The sequence below is a fragment of the Triturus cristatus genome, chromosome 6 (assembly GCF_964204655.1).
Source record: "Triturus cristatus chromosome 6, aTriCri1.1, whole genome shotgun sequence".
NCBI classification, from domain to species: Eukaryota; Metazoa; Chordata; class Amphibia; order Caudata; family Salamandridae; genus Triturus; species Triturus cristatus.
Window position 1 is genome coordinate 1,491,275,974 of NC_140589.1, and position 24,355 is coordinate 1,491,300,328.

At 43.8% G+C, this 24,355-nt stretch overlaps 1 protein-coding gene across 2 annotated transcripts; it reads right to left on the reverse strand.

Annotated features, from left to right (window-relative positions):
• Nucleotides 1-1,549: 1,549 nt before the first annotated feature.
• On the reverse strand, nt 1,550-4,830 carry CD93 (CD93 molecule). Of its 2 annotated transcripts, XM_085612618.1 has the most exons (2): nt 4,740-4,830; nt 1,550-4,583 (listed from the first exon to the last, which is right to left on the reverse strand). In XM_085612618.1, the coding sequence occupies exons 1-2, from the start codon at nt 4,828-4,830 to the stop codon at nt 2,749-2,751; spliced, it is 1,926 nt and encodes a 641-aa protein (XP_085468744.1). In that variant the 3' UTR covers nt 1,550-2,748. The 2 variants fall into 2 exon arrangements, with proteins under 2 accessions (XP_085468744.1, XP_085468743.1); XM_085612617.1 differs by having other exon boundaries at nt 1,550-4,805.
• Nucleotides 4,831-24,355: the final 19,525 nt, after the last annotated feature.

Here is a 24,355-nt window from a genome sequence, read left to right on the forward strand (position 1 = left end):
TGGAGGTAGTTTTGAAACTGGGAACGCTGAAACAAGAAGATCAGAGGCAGAGACAGTGCTGAAAGTTGCATTGAGAGATGATAGTGAGAGAATGAGAAGACTAAATTAGAGAGTGAGAGATGAACTAAAGAGAGATATTTTGTGGTCAAAGGTAAGATTAATGTGTGAGAGAGAGTGCATGCCATAGATATTAGAGAAGGAGGTATGTACAAGTTGAAGGTAAATATGAAGAGGGAGAGGCGAATGAGCTTTTAGGGTGGCAGTGAAACTGGGAGAGATAGTTGTGAGCCTGAAAAGATAGAGATATAGTTTAGAGAATGAGTGTTTCAGAGTCGGAGGTAAGCAGCAAATTAGAAGAGATAGAGTTAACTAATTGTATTGCATTGTAATTGCCTGTATATATCACTTACTACCCCTGATGACGAGTCAAAGCACTTTTTCAGCGATGAGAGATTGAGGTGCAAAGAAACCCAGGAGAATTAGAGGATAGAGCAAAATTGCCAGAACATGTAGGGGAGGTGTGAGGGAACATGACAGTGGCATGAGAACGAGGGATGATATAACATTGTGTTTGAAGCGGAAACTCAGAGAAATCGATGAACCCGAAGAACAAAAGTAGACTTAAGAGATCTGTGAGAGAGAGGAGAACTGGATGGGGGACCAAGGAGACCGGGAATGACAGAAATAAGAATTATAAAGGTAAATGATAGCAGTGCTAGTGAGATGGAGGTCTAAATATGTTGGAGATGGGTAGTAGTGGTGGAAACATGAGAGACTGGGTGAACTGTTCAAAACAGAAAACGTGATGAAAGAATGAGAGCTAAGATGAGAGGCTGACCGGGAGAGATTGATGAAAAATGTGAGAGATTAAATGAACAGTAACATGGTCCATTGGTGCATCGCAAATGGAATTTTCAGTAGCAGAAAGGCACCAGTTTTGCTCATAACTGTCTTTGATTTGCTCGTAGCCCTATTCCGGTGCCCTGGGATCGCTTCACGTCACCAAGCATTTCCCCTTTTGGAGACCCTATAACTCCATTTTGTAAATAAATAGTACCAACAACTGTTTTTATATGCCTAATGGATCCCTGAGGGCAGAACTTGTTGATCTCCTTGAAGCTATTTGCGCCAGTGAAAACCCTGCTGCAGCTTTGGGATAGTTTACAAGGCGGTTTAAAACGACAGGAGGTAGGGTGACTAATGGAACCCCCTTGCAATACATTGCATGGAGGGGCTAAGGTTTTGTTACGCCACTGATCAAAGCATGCTTATAACATGTGTTAAACTTTGTCAAACTCCTGCCAGCAAAGACCAGCCCTCATCTTTTGTTCTTTGTCGTGTCTACAATGTTTGTGAATGTATGTCAGTATGTGTACCTGTGTATGTAAACACTTACGCTTCTTTGTGCTTGGGCATGTGTGTAGCTACGTGCCCATGTGTGGTCAGCACCATAAATGCACCCTTTTCAACCATTTGCTAACGTGTTGTTCATTTTTGGGAAAGTTTCACTAACCATCCCAGAGAAGAGGCCTGCATAGTACAACGAGAATTTCACAGAAACCACATTTTTATTAGTTAAGGTGTCTCTTCACAACGTGACATTTATTTAATGTACAGTACTGTTCACATTAAGACATAAGTACTGAGCAGGTAAAATCATAACACTTCGTCGTTCAATTTAATAACAGTTATTCTAGTAAAACTATCTTTAGATTTTAAAGACATGTGAGGCGGTGCCAGGGTTTTAATCACAGATGAAATGCCAGTCTGGCATCGACGCGTGTTTCCAGATCATAGAATGGTGCGTTGAAACACATAGCATCGGTTCCAAAACCATGCTCACGAGGCCCTATGCTTGAAACATGTTGGGGGCAAGCCTTATTACGTTTTCAATATTTTGAAAGTATGTGCTCATATTTGGTGCAACAACTTGTTCAATGAAGAAAAAAAGTAACACATGTGCATATTAAGTAAACACTCTGGGCATTAAAAGAGGTAGCACCCTGCACTTGACAACCTTACAATGGGCACCTTACTGTTTCTAGTACCCCGTTTTTGGAGGGGTGTCCTGTTGTAGAATTTGAAATATTCAGTTCAACCTTCCATACATGAAGAAACACTTAAACATAACAGTATATAGAGAAACACATATTTTCAGAAGCAGCTGTAGTTGGCAACTCCCTGGCACATTTATATTGGGCACCTTAGTTTACTTTTGGTGAACCCCCAACCTCTTGAAGAAGAGGGTGCAAGTTTTAACAGGTGCCAACTGCTACCAGCTCAGCAACTCAAATGGAAATGGCTACTTCATTTAAAATACAGAAGAAAACATGTCACACTGCAGATTGGTTTCACTATTATAGGACTTCATACAAAAGCACAATGAAATGAGAACTCACAAGTCATGTGCACATTAAATCACTTGAATGATCTAAAATGTTCCAAAATGGTTGCTTACCTGGTTTAAGAGTCAATCACAGATAGTACATTGTGTCCTCTTAATGGCTTTCAACATTTCTGATTTAGGATTAACACATTTAATGTAAGTCTAACATTGCACATATGTTTAGCATATTCTTACAGAATTGTTGCCTGTGACAGATGGATACAGAGTTCTGAAAGTATCTTCTGGTCATAAAAAGTATTAATGAGTCATAATATCTGGTGGCATTGCCTTTTACAGTCTCTGTCTTTTCATCTCTTTTTATTAACATCTGGAAACTCGGCGTGCTGGAGAAGTGTTCCACGTTACCTGTACTCGTTGTCCACAGCCCTGTCCTTCGACTCCTCCCAGCAGTACCTATCTGTGGCTTTCTCGGGTGTAGCTTTGCTTTCCTTCTTGTTTTTCTTTCTTCGGCACAAGACTACTCCTAGGGCAAAGGCCAGTAGCAGAAGGACTGCAATCACAGACGCCACCACTGCGAATAGGAGCATCTTATTAACATCTGTGCCTCCATTTTCCATGCTGGTCGCTGCCCCAGTAGCATTCGAGCTCAGGGTGGAGGCAGGCATGTCGGTGCTTGGAACTCCGCTGGCACGGATAGGTTCCTCAGGCCCATTCTCGAGGATTTTCTCAGGTCTCATTTCAGATTGCGAAACAACTGATATCTGGGTTTGCGTGGATTTCTGCTCAACGTTTGGAGAATTGATGCTCTCTGTAGGTGTATTTGGAATGGTGCCCTCTTCCAGCTGCAAGCAGGAAATTCCATCAGGGGCCAGGGCAAGTCCTGGTCCACAGGCACATACGTAGCTCCCAAGTGTGTTGTGACACAGGTCTTCGCAGGGCGTCTTTTGACATTCATCCACATCCAGGCAAGAATCCCCTCCTTCACCCTTCACATAACCCTCCTTGCAGTAGCATGTGTAAGAGCCATTGGTGTTAATACATCCCTGCGCACAAGGGGAACTGTGCCAGCACTCGTCCTTATCTTTGCATGCCATGCCGACTGCCTCAAAGCCACCCATGCAGCTGCAGCTGAAGCTCCCAGGGCTGTTTGTACACACTTGGTCACAAGGGCTCTGTAGGCACTCATCCACATCAGAGCAGCTTATGTTGTTTTCTGCGAGAACATATCCTTCCGAACAAGTGCATTTGAATCCTTCTTGGAGATTGGTGCAGATCTGCTGGCATGGGTTGGACTTGCAGTGATCCCTTGGGCCACATGAGATCCCATCTGCCATGAGCTCATAACCCACTTTGCAACCACACTTGATGGAGTCAGTCTTAGTATTAAAAGTGCAATCCTGCTCACAGCCCCCATTGTTGAAGCTGCAGCCATGGCCCGATGAAGCACAGAAAGGCCCTGGAGCGCTCCAATCAAATCCATTGTCTCCGTTGTCTTTACAGATCAGAAATGGGCCACCTGACTCCTTCTGTAGACCACAATGCACGGAGGCCGTGGTACCAAATGGCACCAGATTCAAGGTTGTACTTGTAGAACTAAAAGGCATCTCATATTCTACCTCGCCTGGACCTGCCAAGGCTACCTGACGACACATGCCACGGAATGAGAACTTGCAGACGTAGCCATTCACAGGACTCAGGCACTTCCCATCTGTCCATTTGAAGTTCTGTGCAGACGCCATGTTGAAATTCAATGTCACGCACCGCTTTGTTGTGCATGTCGCCATGGGCTCCTCCATCCAGTTGGAGAACTGGCTCTCCTCTTCATTATCCCTTCCTCTGTCTGTGATCCAGGAGAAACCCTTCAATGCCTTGAACTTTTGGTAGCACTGTTTCTTCTCCAGATAGAGCCCAATCCAGAACTTGAGCATGCCCTGTGGCAAGGCGCCGCCAGGGACCTTGAGCAGCAAGCGCTGCAGGTGAAGCGCTTCTTCTGGGCTCTTCACGGTTGCCAGGTGCCCACCATTGTCCTCGCATGCCTCCTTGGCCTTCTGAAAGCCTTTGGTGGCGTCCAGATGAACAGTGTAGCAGGCACTGGTGGAGCACAGCACCTCGTTTTCCACCACTTCAGTGGTCCCCGCCACAAGCCACAGGGAAAGCACCTGGCAGCGCAGCAGAAACAGAAGGCCGTCCATCCTGCCTGCGCCGACAGCCCGCAACAGCAGCTTTGCTCGGAGCGCTGCTGCTTCTACTTGCTAAAGCCGAGGCTTGCCTCTCCAGCGGTGGGCGGGACTTCCGTGGGCTCGTCCGAGGTGTCCAATAGACAGGACCTCCGGATTCTGCCGAAGGCCAGGGGATACACTATCCCAAGGGGATACCAGATATTACACAACACCGGGCCCGAAATGCAGCACCCGAGCAGCAGAAGGCTGGAGGTTGTGCTCCTCGGGCCTCCTATCCTTTGTTTGCATCCCGTCCGCATACATCCTGTGCTGTCTGGATGCAGATTTCTTCTCCCGGAGGCCAGTTTCCTGTGGTCTATTTTAGCTCCTATTGTGGTTTTGTTTTCGAGTCTCGATCAGTGACTGAGGTCACTGCCCGTAAACCGCGCACGTGTGTTGGTGTGTTCTTCTGTAATACCGGTGTGCTGCTCTTGTTATTTTCAGTTGTTCAGTGGCGTCATTTATTCGTCTGGATTTTTAAGCTAATGAGCATCTTTAGGGCGCTAATTCGCTTTATCAGAGACCTGTGCCTCTCCGGACAGTAGACAGGCCACACTCTTCAACTTTTGAGTAAGCAGTGCACAAAAAGGCGTGGGATTTCAAAAAGACGGATGATGCCAAGCATATTTGCGGCAGTATTTCATTTTTATTCCTAGACGGGATCACTTGCTCTAAGGGAAAGTTTTTCAAGTGAAACATGCAAGTAGCGGTTCAAATCCTTAAATGGGAGTTGGGCCGTGGGAACGAGTGGTGCAAACTCAGGGCCAAGCTTTTTGAAAAAAAGGTGATGCCAACTGCTCTGAATTTACTTTCATACTGCACGATTTCTATTTATTAAAAAGAAAGGGAGGGAGAGAGACGAAAAGGCCCATATCTACTAAGCCATGGGTACTGCAACATTTTCCCGGGGGCCGCAAAGTTTGGTCTTTAGTGTGACCGAGGGCTGCACCGATGCCAGCGGGTGGGGGTGGGGGGGGGGGTGTAAAGTCAGTGTAGGGGAAGCAAAGCATGGATATTTTGTGGCTGAACTCAGTTGTGCAACGTGAAACCAGAAAACCTGGGAGGAATCCTGGCTTCTCCTCTTGAACAAATTGTGTGACCCCGGGCAATTGTTTTATTTCAATTTACCTCCTTTTTCTTCATTATCACATATAAGAGGAACTTAAAATACACAGCTTCAGGATGCATGCTGTTTAAAACCATGTTTAAAACCATCTCCTGTGCTTGGATGGAATCACTAATGGCATTGTTGTCAGGATGGGAGGGGAGGAAGCATGAATGTTTCTGAATTCATGTTTGAAAACCATCCCTTTAAAATACATACTTCTGAATGCACTGCTATAATTTGATTTACATGGTTCTACAGGTCAGTAAAAAACACTTTCTGAATTTTGAAAAAGACTATCGCATTTTTACACGTTGGCTGTTGTTAAAAATGAAGGTGTCCCTAAAGTTAAGGGCCTAGTTACTTCCTTTCCTTAACTACAACTAACCTTTAATTAAGTGCTTGCTGTATATTTTTCAAAAATTCATGTTAGTGCTGAGTTGAGTAAACAGCAGCCCAGTGCTGCTGCTTCTCAGGGGCCGCATGTAAAGGTCAGGAGGGCCTTTACATGCTATGGCACTGTTCTGCTGTCTCCCGAACACTGGTGCATAATATGCACTGCCTAGTGCCCTGCACTCATCTTTGTACTATAATGCAAAGGTGTCTGATTCATGTCTAGCATACGTTTTTTTACTGGAAGGGCCAGAGCTGCCGACTTTGGAGTTGGGGAACCAGGTTTGAGTCTCGGCGTCAGCTCGACATCCTGGGATTCTAGGAAAACCACTTAATCTCCACGTGCCTACAAAAAATGATTGTGTCCCTGTGTAATGTAACTGGTTCTCATGTAAAGCATTCTAAAATATTCTGGTCGAGTTTGCGCTACATAAAACTACAAAAAAAAGATGCCTAGACAACATAAAACGTTTTACTTTGGATATGTACTGCACAGTGGAGCACACATGCAAAGTTGAAAATAAAAGCATTTCCGCAGGTTAACACCAACCTCGAAGAGCAGACGGAGCATCAGGCCCAAATGGCCTGCCACAGGCCTTGTTTAAAGAAAAGTTTCCCTATTGGGCACAACAATTAGCAACCCTCTTTAGATCTGTGCTGAGTTGCTCAACCATACCAGACTCATGGCGAGGTGCAGTAATTCATCCAATATATAAGACCGGCGCCCATTCGTCCCCAATCAACTATAGATTGATAGACTTACTGGACAATGAGGCAAAGTACTTTGCAAGCATTTTACTTGAAGAATTGAGTGCCTGGGCGAACCAAAAAGGTTTGTTTCTAAAAAACCAAACGGGCTTTACTGGAAATTCAGGTACTTCGTCTAATTTACTGGCATTATCAGTACTTATTGACAAATCGCTTACTTCATCTAAGCTGGTCTTCTGTTGTTTTGTTGATTTTAAAGCTGCCTTTGACCGGGTCCCCAGGGCAGCACTCTGGGCAAAGTTAAGGAAGTGGGGAATCCCGGTCAAATTACTGGAGGCCATTGTCCAACTATATTCCAACACCTGGATTCAAGTCAAGCTTGGCACTGGCACGCATCTGTCTCGAAAAATTTTAACAATACGAGGAGTGAAACAGGGGTGTGTGCTAGCCCCATTGCTTTTCAACCTGTTTATTGGCAATCTCTCAGCCGAACTGGACGAGATAAATAGCCATTCCCCCAAGATCGGTGGGGTGCAGTTAAGCAACCTTCTGTATGCTGATGATCTTGTTCTCTTCAGCCTTACCCGAGTAGGGCTGCAACGATTGTTAAGCAAACTACATAGTTACACCGTTAAGAATAACCTAGAGGTTAATTTAAAGAAAACCCAAGTGGTTATATTCGGCAGAAAACGATATGGAGGTGGTGGCTGGTCATACAACAATTCTACCTTCGTCAATCATCGTAGTGACATCTCAATGAAAGCCTCAGCTCTCCGATTGAACTTTTCAAAACTCTCAAAAGAATTGATGGGTCCGAGTTTAACCCCTATGAGGGAAGTTATGAAAGCTAAAGTCGGCCGCACGCTGTCATATGGTTTTGAAATTTTCAGGTGTAAAATCAGCACAACATTAAATCAACACGTGATCGAGATTTATAAAAGTGCTTTTCACATGCCGAAATCTGCCTCCACTGCAAAGATTAGATGAGACCTGGGCCTCTTAAACTATGACATTTCCAGCTTAGGTGCCTACTTAAATCTGTGCCATAAGCTAAGGCGGGCTGAAGCCGGTTCCCTTGAGTCTATGCTGTGGTCTGATATTGGCATTAATAATCCAAGTGGGTCCTATAGTAAATTTTTTAATGAATGTCTTCAGCAATTTTCAACAGGTGACCTTTGGAACCTAAACCCCAGTCAAACAGCTTTTACAACCAGCATTAAGAAGCGTACTCGCATCTTATCCCACACGATCGACAAAGCTTCTCCTGCCAAACGCAAGCATGCATGGGCAGTAATTACCTCTTATCAGGCATCACCGTCATCATACCTGCCCTGCACATATTCTTTGTATTTAAAACTGCGATTTATGGCACTTAGACTGGGGGAATGGCACTTGCTGAAACACTTACCTATCTGGCGTCGCTTGTCAGATAATCAACAGTGCAGGGGTTGTGGTGCCCCGGTGGAATCTATGGAGCATTTTGCATGCCACTGTCCCGCTCTCCTGACTCAGCGTAGACTAAAATTGAGACCAGAACGGAACAGACTGGGAGTTCGGACCTGTAGGCAGGCAATTAATGCGGCCTTGAACCCAGAGAACACAGTTTTGAACATAAGTTTTACTATTTTTATTTATCATGTATATCGTAGATGTAACCAGCAAATTGTAGGCCCGGTAACAATTTTAAAGAGAGTCACAGGTGTTTAAAACAAAACTGTAGACCTACAAGACCTCATTCTGATCTCTCCTGTGCTCTCGATGCCTGCAATATCAGGGTATGCGACTCCGAGGATTTTTATTGATACTGCTATTTGATGGCCGTTTTAATGAAATGTTTACACTCTCTGGGTCTCCTTATAATTCTGGGCCTCCATCTTAGATTCTGACAGTAACACTCATTTCTTTGTCATATCATTAACATTCTTGCCGCTACCTATTTTTAAAATTAGAACTTTTATATAATTTTTGGTCATTTGAATTATCTTTTTGTATATGTGTGGTGTGTATGTTCTACTTTTATGATTATATTTTTAATCAAATAAAGTATTTTTCACAGGTGTTATGCTATTGTTAGCAGATATATCTTTATGTCATAAACGATTGGTGGTTAGATATGAACATTCATGTGACACAAAGTAATGCAAAGCATCTCAAAGCACCGCTTTGTGCTACTTTCAGGCAACTTCCAGCACAAAAGAAGTTGTGCGCAGGAAAGTAAATTCAAATAAACATTCTGTGCCGGTTTGCATCACTTTTTTAATGCATCCGCAGCACAAAATTTTAATAAATCAGTCCAAACTTATTTTAGAATTTCTGAGTTGCTTGATTCTATATTTCATCACGATACAGCAAGTCTACTTCTGCTCACAGAACCCAGCGACCTTTCTCAGCACTCCTTGCATGTCTTTGCCTTTGACTCTACTTCTGTAGTACTACTTCCTGAAATGCTTTAAATAAAGCATATATTCTTTTGTGAATCGCACCACAGATTTGTTAAAGTATAAGAAAACAAGCACTGATAAAAACAACCAACCAACAAGTTTATCCCTAAAGAAACATAGCAAGAACAACAATGATACCTTCGGTGGCTGGATAGAACAGGCGGAGCAAAATGTTACTCTTTTTGAAATAAATAATCCACCAAATAAAATGATCCTCACCCATTTGACACAACACACAGAATCCATTTGTGCAGCAAGATGAGGAGGTCCAAAATGGTGAGTGGGGGGGGTAATAAGTGGACTGTTTATAGGTGTGGGCGAACAGTTGAATGTTGTGGAACTCATGTTGGGAAAAGGAATCAAAGCAAGAGAAAACAAGCACAGTTCCGAAAAATTTAGAAAAAAGCTTTAAAAAAACACTTTGAAGTTTTTAGTACTCTGAAACCATTTAGCATTAAGATGCTTTACGAATAGTTTAATTTTACAATTGCATTTAAAACGTAGAATCAAGGAACAATGCCATCCTGCACTGAGTAAGAGAGAACCGTAGGGCAAATTAGAGTGCTTTACTTATTTATTTCATTTACATATAACATAAAATAACACAAATGAACCAAATGGAGAGAGTAAGAGAGAACGGTAAGGCAGATTAACAGCCTCAGATGCATGGAGTAGAAGGCACACCAAATGCAATTCGACGACTTTAGCTGCAGAAAAGATGGAAGATGTGGGATTCTAGATGTTATCTAAAGGTAAGGAGTGTGGTCTTCCTCCTGCTGTTGAGAGACTAAGAGTTCCCAGAAAAATCAAGGGTGTGTAAGTGTGTGTTTACTTTAATAGTTGTCAACTTATATGGACCAAATATATAGATGACCTAATATGCTGCACCATATGAAAAGACATGGCACAGATATAGTAGGTGACATAAGTATTAGAAAGTGTCAACAGTCTTTGTCCACTGATACTTGGGTCTTGACCCTATACCTACTAGTACCCTTCCTTTTCCCCTTCATCTTACTCTTTTTACTTCACTTCTATCACTTTGTTTTACGCCAGATCACATACCTTGGGGTGTATCTATTCTCCACATGTTGTTTTGCTCTTACTTGCCAACTGTTTACTGAATTTTACTCTGTATTCTAGACACTCGGGTTATGATCAAGCCTGTAAGACTCATTGCATCTGTGCTGTATATCTTAAATTGGACCCTTGTGTTCTCTGTCTTTTTTCTCCCTGTTCATTTGTTTTTTGAAAAAGTGCTCAATAGAATTTATCCTGAAATGAAAAGAAAATGTCAACAGTGTCGGTGACTGTCTTAGGAATTCAGAAAAACTCAGTTTATTTATGATTCAGTAGTCATTCCACTCGACCTTGCACAGCGTGCCTTCCTTTGCTGCACACCTAGCAGCAGCTGAGTTAATTTGTTTTGATAAAATAGATGTCATCTTGACTTTAAATATTGCTTTTCCTGGTTAACTCTCCTGTGTTTAGCCTTCTGCCATTAAATCAACATTACTCACATTTTTAGTGCCCTACACTTTTATAACCACTTGCTTCACTTTCCTGTCTTTGAATATATTGTCTCAATAGCATACTTCAAATTTATACTTGAGTAAAACTCTACTTAGTAAAAGAGATTCATATTCTATTTCGATTGGAACAGCATATATTGAAGTGTTTTTGCCTTTGTGTTGGAGTGCCTATCCAAACTGTGCAGCTTTGGACAGCTGAACTTGTTAAATGTAATCTTAAATAAGATACGTTGATTGTGTGGGGTTGCCAGAAATTAGGAATCCATCAAATCTTAATAGAGTTGGTAAGCTAGAGGGTAGTAGATTACATGAACGCCTAATAGTTACACTTCAGGGGCTGGAGCCATCCTCCGTGAGAAATATCCAATCTACTGCACCAGCAAGCACAGTAATTGTTATGGCTGGACTCCAGATGCATCAAGTACTCAGTTGATATACCTGACGGCACTCTAGTGCTCCCAGATCCTGTAAGCTGTCCCGGAAGGAGCTCAGTGCCTTATTACATGTTCAGCGGGCCATCGGACAACCAAACCTATGGTGGAGGTGCGGTTGTGGTCGGGGACTTCCGCACCAGTGGTACGATCGCTGTATTAAAAGTACCGTTTTGACACCGCTGCATCTGCTAGGAATCCACGATCCATGGTGCTGGTGTGGCAATGTGAGTTCATAAAATGCTTGGCGGGACCGCAGCAGCCCGCCAACCATATTACAAGTTTCCTCACTGCCAGAGGTCTTATGGCAGTCTTCATGCCATGAAGCTGCTGGCAATGAGGAAAATCAGAGGGTCCTACAGGGCCCTCTGTCTGCATGAACACTTAGTTCCTGCACAGCATGGACTTAACAGTCCATGCTGTGAACGAACTTGCTTAGGCATTCCCATTGCGGTGCCTTTTTCAAATGCAGCGTTATGGGAATGCCAAAGGACCGCCCGAACCTATGGTGGAGGTGCGGTGGTGGTCGGGGACTTCTGCACCAGTGGTCTGAACTCTGTATTAGAAGTACCGTTTTGAAACCACTGCATCTGCCTGGAATCCACGATTCATGGTGCTGGTGTGGTGGTGTGAGGTCGCAAAATGCTTTGCGGGGCCGCAGCAAGCGGGGCCGCACCAATCATTTTACAAGTTTCCTCACTGCCAGCGGTCTCATGGCAGTGTTCATGCCATGAAACTGCTGGCAATGAGGAAAATAGGGGGGGCCTACAGGGCCCCCTGTCTGCATGAACACCCAGTTCCTGCACAGCATGAACCTAACAGTCCGTGCTGTGCAAAAACTTGCTTTGGCATTCTCATTGCGGTGCCTTTTTCAAAGGACCGCCTGCCAGACAACGAGAATACTAATAATCTGGTGGGTGGCTAGTGGTCGAGTTTGGTGGTGCGGGAGCAGCGCGGGGTCATGCCGCACCGCTCCTGCACAACCAAACTCATAATCAGGTCCTAAGAGTCCGTACAAGGTAAAGAAGCCACATTCAACTGCACAGCCTTTCAGGATGTGATGTGTGTGTGGAGTGATTGTGGGCTTGGCATGTTGCTAGCTAAGGAGAATGCCATGATAGCCAATGATTGCAGGAACAGGTATTGAGACGCTGTGGATCCTGTGTGACCGCACACTTGGAGCCTTCCAAACTGGCATGCACCCTGGGCTCGCTTGTGTGGACGGCCCCTCAGGCCTAAGCACCCTGGCTGGATATCATCTGCGTGCAGCTTCATGCTACATGTATCAGCGGGGAGGAGACCACTAGAAACTGCACAATACATCTAATTGATTCTTAAGAGGAGAAAGAGATCAAAGTGAGAAACTGAGAGCACCACATGTAACTCTGTATTAGAAGTACCGTTTTGAAACCACTGCATCTGCCTGGAATCCACGATCCATGGTGCTGGTGTGGTGGTGTGAGGTCGCAAAATGCTTTGCGGGGCCGCAGCAAGCGGGGCCGCACCAATCATTTTACAAGTTTCCTCACTGCCAGCGGTCTCATGGCAGTGTTCATGCCATGAAACTGTCTGCATGAACACCCAGTTCCTGCACAGCATGAACCTAACAGTCCGTGCTGTGCAAAAACTTGCTTTGGCATTCTCATTGCGGTGCCTTTTTCAAAGGACCGCCTGCCAGACAACGAGAATACTAATAATCTGGTGGGTGGCTAGTGGTCGAGTTTGGTGGTGCGGGAGCAGCGCGGGGTCATGCCGCACCGCTCCTGCACAACCAAACTCATAATCAGGTCCTAAGAGTCCGTACAAGGTAAAGAAGCCACATTCAACTGCACAGCCTTTCAGGATGTGATGTGTGGTGTGGAGTGATTGTGGGCTTGGCATGTTGCTAGCTAAGGAGAATGCCATGATAGCCAATGATTGCAGGAACAGGTATTGAGACGCTGTGGATCCTGTGTGACCGCACACTTGGAGCCTTCCAAACTGGCATGCACCCTGGGCTCGCTTGTGTGGACGGCCCCTCAGGCCTAAGCACCCTGGCTGGATATCATCTGCGTGCAGCTTCATGCTACATGTATCAGCTGGGAGGAGACCACTAGAAACTGCACAATACATCTAATTGATTCTTAAGAGGAGAAAGAGATCAAAGTGAGAAACTGAGAGCACCACATGTAACACATCAATCAGGTTTGGGGACAGGCACTCATGAGAGGGTCAAATAAGCCCTCTAAGTATTTCAGTAACATTCAGTCTGCAATGTTTAGTATGGTGATACTAAATATATCTTTGTGCAGATATCTCTATACAATGTGACGTGCCATCCCTTGGAGCCATGCACAGAATTTCTATACCCTGCACAGTCTACAAATGCCTCTGACAAATTGATAATTGCCTGAACAGTGTGCAAAAGATTAGATTAGTGGTCTTGAGAATTAGACCATATTCCACCATGGCCCTGTTGATAGGAACTGTTCTGAGCCACTGGCATCATAATATATTCAATCTTACCCTGCACTGGTTCGGTGCTACCTGGGTGCGGAGAGACGCCTTCAACACAATTAAGGCTTGAATAGTGCCCATACTAGGACTACCACTATGGTGAATCCTGACACCAAACAGGCCAATCTGAACTGTGACGGAACCAAAAAGGTCTCTAGGGCCCAGGAGAAAGACCCAGAGCATGATGCCACCTCTGTACTGGTCTGAGGTCTGAGACAGATGACACTGCAGACGTGAAGGTAATCCTGGAAATGTGCAGAAGCCTGGTGACAACTGATACGAAGATCGATCGACTCCTTGACAAAGAGACAAGATTGCATGAAGGAGCGATCCGAAAAGAAACACATGACAATTGACATGGCCAAATAACGCATCTCAGATATTGAAAAAGATTCACTGAAGCAGACTTAAGGACAAAAGGAAATCAAGATGCAACTGGAAAAGTGATGACCAATAACGAGGACCTTGAGGCCAGGTTCAGACAGAGCAGCATCCTCATTGTTGAAACTCCTGAATCCACCAGCATGGGCCGAGTTTAATGCTATATAGAAAACTGTTAATAGATATATTAGATCATTCTTCCTCACCTTTATAATTGAGAGTGCATGGAACATTGACTCAAAGACCTGTCCCAGGTGCACCTCCTCACCCAATTCTTGCTGAACATCTTAACTACAGAGACCGTGATAAAATATTGCAGTTGGTGAGAGAAAGGAAGGGTATCTTACTTGAAGATGACATGATCACTTTTTGCCCTGGCTTAAAACAGTCCATGCAGGACACAAGGCAGTAGTTCATGCCTCCCAAGCAGAATCTGTGAGAAATGAACATTCCATATGCCACCCAGATTGCTTTTTTCATTGAATGGCAACAAATTCATGTTCAGAAAAGGCAAATTACTGGAGAGAGAGAATATACTTTTATTTGATTTCATAAAAAACCATAAAAGGGTGGAAAAACCACCATAAATAAAACTTTCAAGGATATACATTGTGATTATTATTATAAAAAGTATAAAAAGCTAACATGTAAGCAGAACTTTCAATGGGTACAAAACCAGGTATTCTAATGCTGCGCAAGTTGGTTAACGGGTTCTGTGTTGGCCAAATCTCTTGCTGCATTTTTTAAAAAGTTTATGGCTCTGCAGGACAATGGGATGGATGAGCCCGTGAGACAGTGAATCACTGCTGCTCTACAAGTTCCTATTTGTTCCTTCCTAAAGATCGCCCGAAGGTCCTTTTTGCGCATTTCTGCCAAGGCGGGGCAGATGCATAGTAGATGCAGTAAGGACTCATCCCAAGCTCCACACAGGTGACATTCCTTTGATTGCCATACATGTTTCCATTTTGGGGTCAGGTCCTTTGATGGGTATGACCCTAGCCTTAGTAAAGTAAAAAAGTGTTTTTTTCTGGTCCGAAAAGTGATCCAGCAGGTAGGGTTGGGGTTGCAGCCTCTGGTATGACTGGATCACGGCCCAGGCGTGTTTGTTTTTTGCTAAAGCAATTTTGTCTAGTAATATGGAATGCCATTTTATGGCTTTGTTGACCAATGGTTTAAAACAAGAGTAGGTGGGTGCTGTAAGCCATGCCTCCTCTAACTTCAATGCTGAGAGGGAGGCCCTCAGAGCTTCGAAAATTGAATTTTTGAGGCTAGCTTGCTTTTCAATTTCCGCCCAGCAATAATGCGCGAGTGTGTTTTCCTCTGCATCCCGCATCCTCCAATAGTAATTGGCTAGTATGCCTTTGTTGGTCAGGGATCTGAGTTTTTAAACCATACTCGAGTTGAATTTGGGCTTGTGGCATGTGGCGGGGGATTGCAAACAGTTTCTTAAAAAGGATTGACTGTTCCAAATTCAGGCCTATAGCATCCTTACCATTCAAGATTTCTGTGCCATATGAGATGGAAGGCAAGAATTTTGCTGCTATCACCTTTAATAGGTGCCCAGTTGAGCCGCCTGCAAGTTTGTTTTTTAAAGTTTTAAAGGCAAACTACAGCTGTTTAGATTTCGTATGGCTTTGGGACATGTGAGTCTTAAAAATAAGTTTGCGATCAATTTGGAAGCCAAGGTATTTGTATGAATCCACCTCGGTCAGAGGTCGTTTATCCAAAATCCAGGTAAATTTGCGGTCAGCTTTATGATGTTTGTTGAAGCTCATCACCGTAGTTTTTTTATGATTGATGGTCAGTTGGACCGAGGTGGTATAGGCTCCGAGTTCTGTAATTAATCGTTGCAAACCAATTGGTGTTTGCGCCAGTAAAACGATGTCGTCCGCGTATTGAAGGCTGGATATGGGTGTTGTGCCAAGTTTCGGGGGATCACATTGGATAGACCGGAGGTGCTCGTCCAAGTCAGCGGTATAAATGTTAAAAAGGCACGGTGCCAACACGCACCCTTGTTTTAACCCGTTGAGTGTGTGGATCTTCTTGGTAATGCTAAGTCCGTCTCCCTTCCTAATCTGGACCCACGTTTCGGAGTACAGATTGGTTATAGCCTCCAGCAGCTTAGCTGGGACGCCCCAGTTGCGCATTTTTGCCCATAGCCTGGCTCTTGAGACCTTATCAAAGGTCGCTTTAAGGTCAATGAAACATACGTAGAGTGGCCTTGAGGTACAAAGGGCTTGATTGGCCATGAGTGTTACAGCGGAAATATTTGTCAAGGTGCCCATCCCAGCCCTAAATCCGTTTTGTGTTGGGGGAATAAGGTTTGTTCTCGCCACCCAGTCCTCTAGATCTACCAACAGGTTTGATGCGTAAATTTTAGCCTCCACATCAATTAACGCGATCAGTCTGTAGTTTGCAGGATCGGAACGAGAACCCGATTTGTATATTGGGCTTAGAATGCTTCCCCTCCAAGAGTCAGGGATCATATTAAAAGTTAGAATGTCCGTAAAAAGAGGGGACAAATAATCTGCCCAGAATGGTGGATTGTGCCGAAACAAGGCATTTGGGAGGCCATTAGGCCCGAGGGCACCCTCAGATCTTAATTTTTTTATTGTTTTCAGTACTTGTTCTTTAAGAATCCATAAAGGAGAGTCTGAATCAAGGGGGAAGTCGTTTTTCGTTGAATCTCTAATGGTAACTCTGTTACTGATTTGGGAGCCACAATCAGCAGTGCCTGGGGAGAAGATTTTGTTATATAATGATTTGATGTGGGCTCTCCGTGTGTCCTCCATGATGTCCGAATTGTGGTGGCGGTTCCTGCCATTAGTTAACTGGTTGATGATTTCCCAGAAAAGCTTGGAGTCTCTTTGTTTGCAAGAGTAGGGGAGTTTCGCCCAAAGATGTTCCTGGAATACTTTCTTGGCCGCCATGATATCTTTTTTAAGGTCTTTTTTGGCTTTGGAAATTAAGAGCAATTGATCTTTAGTAGGAGGTGAGCCCTGTGTTCTTAGTTTTCATAAGTTTTTGTTCAATTGTTGTTTTTGAATTCTCAGGCTTTTGGTGAACCATGCTGCACCCAACGGTTTGCCTGCTTTTTTGCCAATAGCCAATTTGGACCAATTTTGGTTTAGTTCAGTGGTGAATGTCTCCCAGGCCCGGATGCTGGATGGTTCGAGATTAAATTTCTCCAAAATGCTAATGCATGTTGCCATAAATTCACTTATATTATCCTTTTTCCAGATGAAGCGTTTGAGATTGTAGCATTGGAGTTCTTGAGACTTTGCGTTAGTGAGAGTTGAATTTGTATTATTACTTAGGAGTATGAAGGATTGCGGTTGATGGTCACTCTCTGCTCTATCCAAAATTTGAACGTTTTTGATCCGGGAAGCTAGATTATGATCTATAAAAGAGTAGTCAATAGTTGAAGCTGACTTTTGAGTGACCCTTGTATATGCCGCTGGGGTATCAGTTGGACAGTGCCCGTTAAGCATACGCAGGGAAAGATCATACAAGTGAGCTGCGCATTGCTTGCCAAGGGTGTCGTGTCGAGTTTTGGCCAGAGTGTCCCGCCTACTGACATTTGTTTCTTGCAATAAAGACATGTTGAAGTCCCCTGACAGAATGATGTTAGCGTCGGGGTAAGCAAGTTTTAGAGTGGCAAGTGAGGCAAATAAGTGGTCGATGCTTGCCCGTTTTTGTTTGGACGCAGGATGAATGTAAATATTTATAATCAGTAAACTATTGAAAGGCGGAGTGTCAAGTTTGACACATAACAGCCAGGGGGCATCAAGGTCTATGGAAACGGCGAATCCAGAAATGTCGGTTGAAATGAAGGTGGAGAGGCCCCCTTTTGCTCTGCCTCGATTGGTCCCCTTTGTGGCCAGATTCTGAAATTCCTTGTAACCTACTAGGGGAGTAGATTTTATTACCCAGGTTTCCTGGAAGAGGAGTATTTTGTATTGTTTAATAAACTCCATGAAGTCAGGGTCTTCTAATTTCGTCCCAAGGCCGAACACGTTCCAGGAGCAGATTTGGTAGCCTTTAGGTGAATTTGTGGCGACTTGTGGATTTTTTCATGCCCTGGTTTGGGAGATTCCAGGCTTATTAAAGTGCCGGAGTCCGATGGGCTGACTGGCTTCAGGTTGAACAAAGGTGATTGTGATTGTCCTAACCGTGGAGTCTATGCCAGGAAAAAGACTTCGGTTATCCGGGCCTTTGGCACCTTTTAACAGGCCCGCTGGTTGATTTGGCATGTGTAATGGACTGGGATAACGTGGGGGGTCAATCTTTTTTAACTCAATACCCCATTTTCCAAATGAAACCCTCTGCTGCCAGATTTGCTCAGTGACGAGGGAGTCAATGAACGTGGCGGTTGTTGATTCTTGGAGTTCCACTGAATGCTGATTCTGGTAGAACCCTATGCTTTTAATGTCCCTGGAGTTAATGTGGCTCAGAGTGGGCAGAGCCTTGAATAACTTCAACAGAACACTTCTGTTGAGGAAGTCATGGTTGCCCCTTGAGACGTAGTGGGGGATAAAGTCCAATTTTTTGTTATCTGGGAAGATCTCGGACTGCGGCGCGCGTTCAGAGCCGTGTTCCATTTTGGTTGCTCCCTCAGTGGGCCCAGGAAGCATCAAAGGCAGATACGGAAAGACATTAGTATTGTCTAGTCTCGGAGTTTTATTGGCCTTTGTATTTGTGATGACGTTACGTCCCGGACTCAGCTTATGCTTTTTTTTTTCAATTTTACCTGAGTTACTACAATCTTTCCGGACATTGTCTACTAGCGTATTTTCCACACTGGGGCCCGTTATAGTTGCATGGTACAGTTCAGTCCTGGGCAAAAATACAGAGTTTGCTGTTAGTTTTGGCGAGGTATTAAGATGTTGCTTCTCTTTCTTAGTTGGTAGTTTATATAAACTGTGTAAATTGTCTGGCAGCTTTTGTTTGATTTCAGTGTAATTTGGGCTGCTTGTTGTGATGGCAGAATCAAGTGGGGCGATTAGAGAATCCTTGTTGCTTGTTGCTACCGAAGTATATGGGACCTCATCGTTAATCATCAAATATTGCAGTTGCTGAGAGAAAGGAAGGGTATCTTACTTGAAGATGACATGATCACTTTTTGCCCTGGCTTAAAACAGTCCATGCAGGACACAAGGCAGTAGTTCATGCCTCCCAAGCAGAAACTGTGAGAAATGAACATTCCATATGCCACCCAGATTGCTTTTTTCATTGAATGGCAACAAACACATATATTAATGTTCAGAAAAGGCAAATTACTGGAGAGAGAGAATATACTTTTATTTGATTTCATAAAAAACCATAAAAGGGTGGAAAAACCACCGTAAATAAAACTTTCAAGGATATACATTGTGATTATTATTATAAAAAGTATAAAAAGTATAAAAAGTTAACATGTAAGCAGAACTTTCAATGGGTAAAAACCAGGTATTCTAATGCTGCGCAAGTTGGTTAACGGGTTCTGTGTTGGCCAAATCTCTTGCTGCCTTTTTAAAAAAGTTTATGGCTCTGCAGGACAATGGGATGGATGAGCCCGTGAGACAGTGAATCACTGCTGCTCTACAAGTTCCTATTTGTTCCTTCCTAAAGATCTCCCGAAGGTCCTTTTTGCGCATTTCTGCCAAGGCGGGGCAGATGCATAGTAGATGCAGTAAGGACTCATCCCAAGCTCCACACAGGCGACATTCCTTTGATTGCCATACGTGTTTCCATTTTGGGGTCAGATCCTTTGATGGGTATGACCCTAGGCTTAGTAAAGTAAAAAAGTGTTTTTTTCTGGTCCGAAAAGTGATCCAGCAGGTAGGGTTGGGGTTGCAGCCTCTGGTATGACTGGATCACGGCCCAGGCGTGTTTGTTTTTTGCTAAGGCAATTTTGTCTAGTAATATGGAATGCTGTTTTATGGCTTTGTTGACCAATGGTTTAAAACAAGAGTAGGTGGGTGCTGTAAGCCATGCCTCCTCTAACTTCAATGCTGAGAGGGAGGCCCTAAGAGCTTCGAAAATTGAATTTTTGAGGCTAGCTTGCTTTTCAATTTCCGCCCAACAATAATGCGCGAGTGTCTTTTCCTCTGCATCCCGCATCCTCCAATAGTACTTGGCTAGTATGTCTTGTTTGTCAGGGATCTGATTTTTTAAGCCATACTCGAGTCGAATTTGGGCTTGTGGCATGTGGCGGGGGAATGCAAACAGTTTCTTAAAAAGGATTGACTGTTCCAAATTCAGGCCTATAGCATCCTTACCATTCAAGATTTCTGTGCCATATGAGATGGAAGGCAAGAATTTTGCTGCTATAACCTTTAATAGGTGCCCAGTTGAGCCGCCTGCAAGTTTGTTTTTTAAAGTTTTAAAGGCAAACTGCAGCTGTTTAGATTTCGGATGGCTTTGGGACATGTGAGTCTTAAAAATAAGTTTGCGATCAATTTGGAAGCCAAGGTATTTGTATGAATCCACCTCGGTCAGAGGTCGTTTATCCAAAATCCAGGTAAATTTGCGGTCAGCTTTATGATGTTTGTTGAAGCTCGTCACCTTCGTTTTTTTATGATTGATGGTCAGTTGGACAGAGGTGGTATAGGCTCTGAGTTCTGTAATTAATCGTTGCAAACCAATTGGTGTTTGCGCCAGTAAAACGATGTCGTCCACGTATTGAAGGCTGGATATGGGTGTTGTGCCAAGTTTCGGGGGATCACATTGGATAGACCGGAGGTGCTCGTCCAAGTCAGCGGTATAAATGTTAAAAAGGCACGGTGCCAACACGCACACTTGTTTTAACCCGTTGAGTGTGTGGATCTTCTTGGTAATGCTAAGTCCGTCTCCTTTCCTAATCTGGACCCACGTTTCGGAGTACAGATTGGTTATAGATTCCAGCAGCTTAGCTGGGACGCCCCAGTTGCGCATTTTTGCCCATAGCCTGGCTCTTGAGACCTTATCAAAGGCCGCTTTAAGGTCAATGAAACATACGTAGAGTGGTTTTGAGGTACAAAGGGCTTGATTGGCCATGAGTGTTACAGCGGAAATATTTGTCAAGGTGCCAATCCCAGCCCTAAATCCGTTTTTTGTTGGGGGAATAAGGTTTGTTCTCGCCACCCAGTCCTCTAGATCTACCAACAGGTTTGATGCGTAAATTTTAGCCTCCACATCAATTAACGCGATCAGTCTGTAGTTTGCAGGATCGGAACGAGAACCCGATTTGTATATTGGGCTTAGAATGCTTCCCCTCCAAGAGTCAGGGATCATATTAAAAGTTAGAATGTCCGAAAAAAGAGGGGACAAATAATCTGCCCAGAGTGGTGGATTGTGCCAAAACAAGGCATTTGGGAGTCCATTAGGCCCGGGGGCACCCTCAGATCTTAATTTTTTTTATTGTTTTCAGTACTTGTTCTTTAAGAATCCGTAAAGGAGAGTCTGAATCAGGGGGGAAGTCGTTTTTCGTTGAATCTCTAATGGTAACTCTGTTACTGAGTTGGGAGCCACAATCAGCAGTGCCTGGGGAGAAGATTTTGTTATATAATGATTTGATGTGGGCTTTCCATGTGTCCTCCATGATGTCCGAATTGTGGTGGCGGTTCCTGCCATTAGTTAACTGGTTGATGATTTCCCAGAAAAGCTTGGAGTCTCTTTGTTTGCAAGAGTAGTGGAGTTTTGCCCAAAGATGTTCCTGGAATACTTTCTTGGCCGCCATGATATCTTTTTTAAGATCTTTTTTGGCTTTGGAAATTAAGAGCAATTGATCTTTAGTAGGAGGTGAGCCCTGTGTTCTTAGTTTTCATAAGTTTTTGTTCAATTGTTGTTTTTGAATTCTCAGGCTTTTGGTGAACCATGCTGCCCCCAACGGTTTGCCTGCTTTTTTGCCAATAGCCAATTTGGACCAATTTTGGTTTAGTTTAGTGGTGAATGTCTCCCAGGCCCGGATGCTGGATGGTTCGAGATTAAATTTCTCTAAAATGCTAATTCATGTTGCCATAAAGTCACTTATATTATCCTTTTTCCAGATGAAGCGTTTGAGATTGTAGCATTGGAGTTCTTGAGACTTTGCGTTGGTGAGAGTTGAATTTGTATTATTATTTAAGAGTATGAAGGATTGCGGTTGATGGTCACTCTCTGCTCTATCCAAAATTTGAAAGTTTTTGATCCGGGAAGCTAGATTATGATCTATAAAAGAGTAGTCAATAGTTGAAGCTGACTTTTGAGTGACCCTTGTATATGCCGCTGGGGTATCAGTTGGACAGTGCCCGTTAAGCATACGCAGGGAAAGATCATACAAGTGAGCTGCGCATTGCTTGCCAAGGGTGTCGTGTCGAGTTTTGGCCAGAGTGTCCAGCCTACTGACATTTGTTTCTTGCAATAAAGACATGTTGAAGTCCCCTGACAGAATGATGTTAGCGTCGGGGTAAGCAAGTTTTAGAGTGGCAAGTGAGACAAATAAGTGGTCGATGCTTGCCCGTTTTTGTTTGGACGCAGGATGAATGTAAATATTTATAATCAGTAAACTATTGAAAGGCGGAGTGTCAAGTTTGACACATAACAGCCAGGGGGAATCAAGGTCTATGGAAACGGCGAATCCAGAAATGTCGGTTGAAATGAAGGTGGAGAGGCCCCCTTTTGCTCTCCCTCGATTGGTCCCCTTTGTGGCCAGATTATGAAATTCCTGGTAACCTACTAGGGGAGTAGATTTTATTAACCAGGTTTCCTGGAAGAGGAGTATTTTGTATTGTGTAATAAACTCCATGAAGTCAGGGTCTTCTAATTTCGTCCCAAGGCCGAACACGTTCCAGGAGCAGATTTGGTAGCCTTTAGGTGAATTTGTGGCGACTTGTGGATTTTTTCATGCCCTGGTTTGGGAGATTCCAGGCTTATTAAAGTGCCGGAGTCCGATGGGCTGACTGGCTTCAGGTTGAACAAAGGTGATTGTGATTGTCCTAACCGTGGAGTCTATGCCAGGAAAAAGACTTCGGTTATCCGGGCCTTTGGCACCTTTTAACAGGCCCGCTGGTTGATTTGGCATGTGTAATGGACTGGGATAACGTGGGGGGTCGATCTTTTTTAACTCAATACCCCATTTTCCAAATGAAACCCTCTGCTGCCAGATTTTCTCAGTGACGAGGGAGTCAATGAACGTGGCGGTTGTTGATTCTTGGAGTTCCACTGAATGCTGATTCTGTTAGAACCCTATGCTTTTAATGTCCCTGGTGTTAATGTGGCTCAGAGTGGGCAGAGCCTTGAATAACTTCAACAGAACACTTCTGTTGAGGAAGTCATGGTTGCCCCTTGAGACGTAGTGGGGGATAAAGTCCAATTTTTTGTTATCTGGGAAGATCTCGGACTGCGGTGCGCGTTCAGAGCCGTGTTCCATTTTGGTTGCTCCCTCAGTGGGCCCAGGAAGCATCAAAGGCAGATACGGGAAGACATTAGTATTGTCTAGTCTCGGAGTTTTATTGGCCTTTGTATTTGTGATGACGTTACGTCCCGGACTCAGCTTATGCTTTTTTTTTTCAATTTTACCTGAGTTACTACAATCTTTCCGGACATTGTCTACTAGCGTATTTTCCACACTGGGGCTCGTTATAGTTGCATGGTACAGTTCAGTCCTGGGCAAAAATACAGATTTTGCTGTTAGTTTTGACGAGGTATTAAGATGTTGCTTCTCTTTCTTAGTTGGTAGTTTAAATAAACTGTGTAAATTGTCTGGCAGCGTTTGTTTGATTTCAGTGTAATTTGGGCTGCTTGGTGTGATGGCAGAATCAAGTGGGGCGATTAGAGATTCCTTTTTGCTTGTTGCTACCGAAGTATATGGGACCTCATTGTTAATCATCAAATATTGCAGTTGGTGAGAGAAAGGAAGGGTATCTTACTTGAAGATGACATGATCACTTTTTGCCCTAGCTTAAAACAGTCCATGCAGGACACAAGGCAGTAGTTCATGCCTCCCAAGCAGAATCTGTGAGAAATGAACATTCCATATGCCACCCAGATTGCTTTTTTCATTGAATGGCAACAAATTCATGTTCAGAAAAGGCAAATTACTGGAGAGAGAGAATATACTTTTATTTGATTTCATAAAAAACCATAAAAGGGTGGAAAAACCACCATAAATAAAACTTTCAAGGATATACATTGTGATTATTATTATAAAAAGTTAACATGTAAGCAGAACTTTCAATGGGTACAAAACCAGGTATTCTAATGCTGCGCAAGTTGGTTAACGGGTTCTGTGTTGGCCAAATCTCTTGCTGCATTTTTTAAAAAGTTTCTGGCTCTGCAGGACAATGGGATGGATGAGCCCGT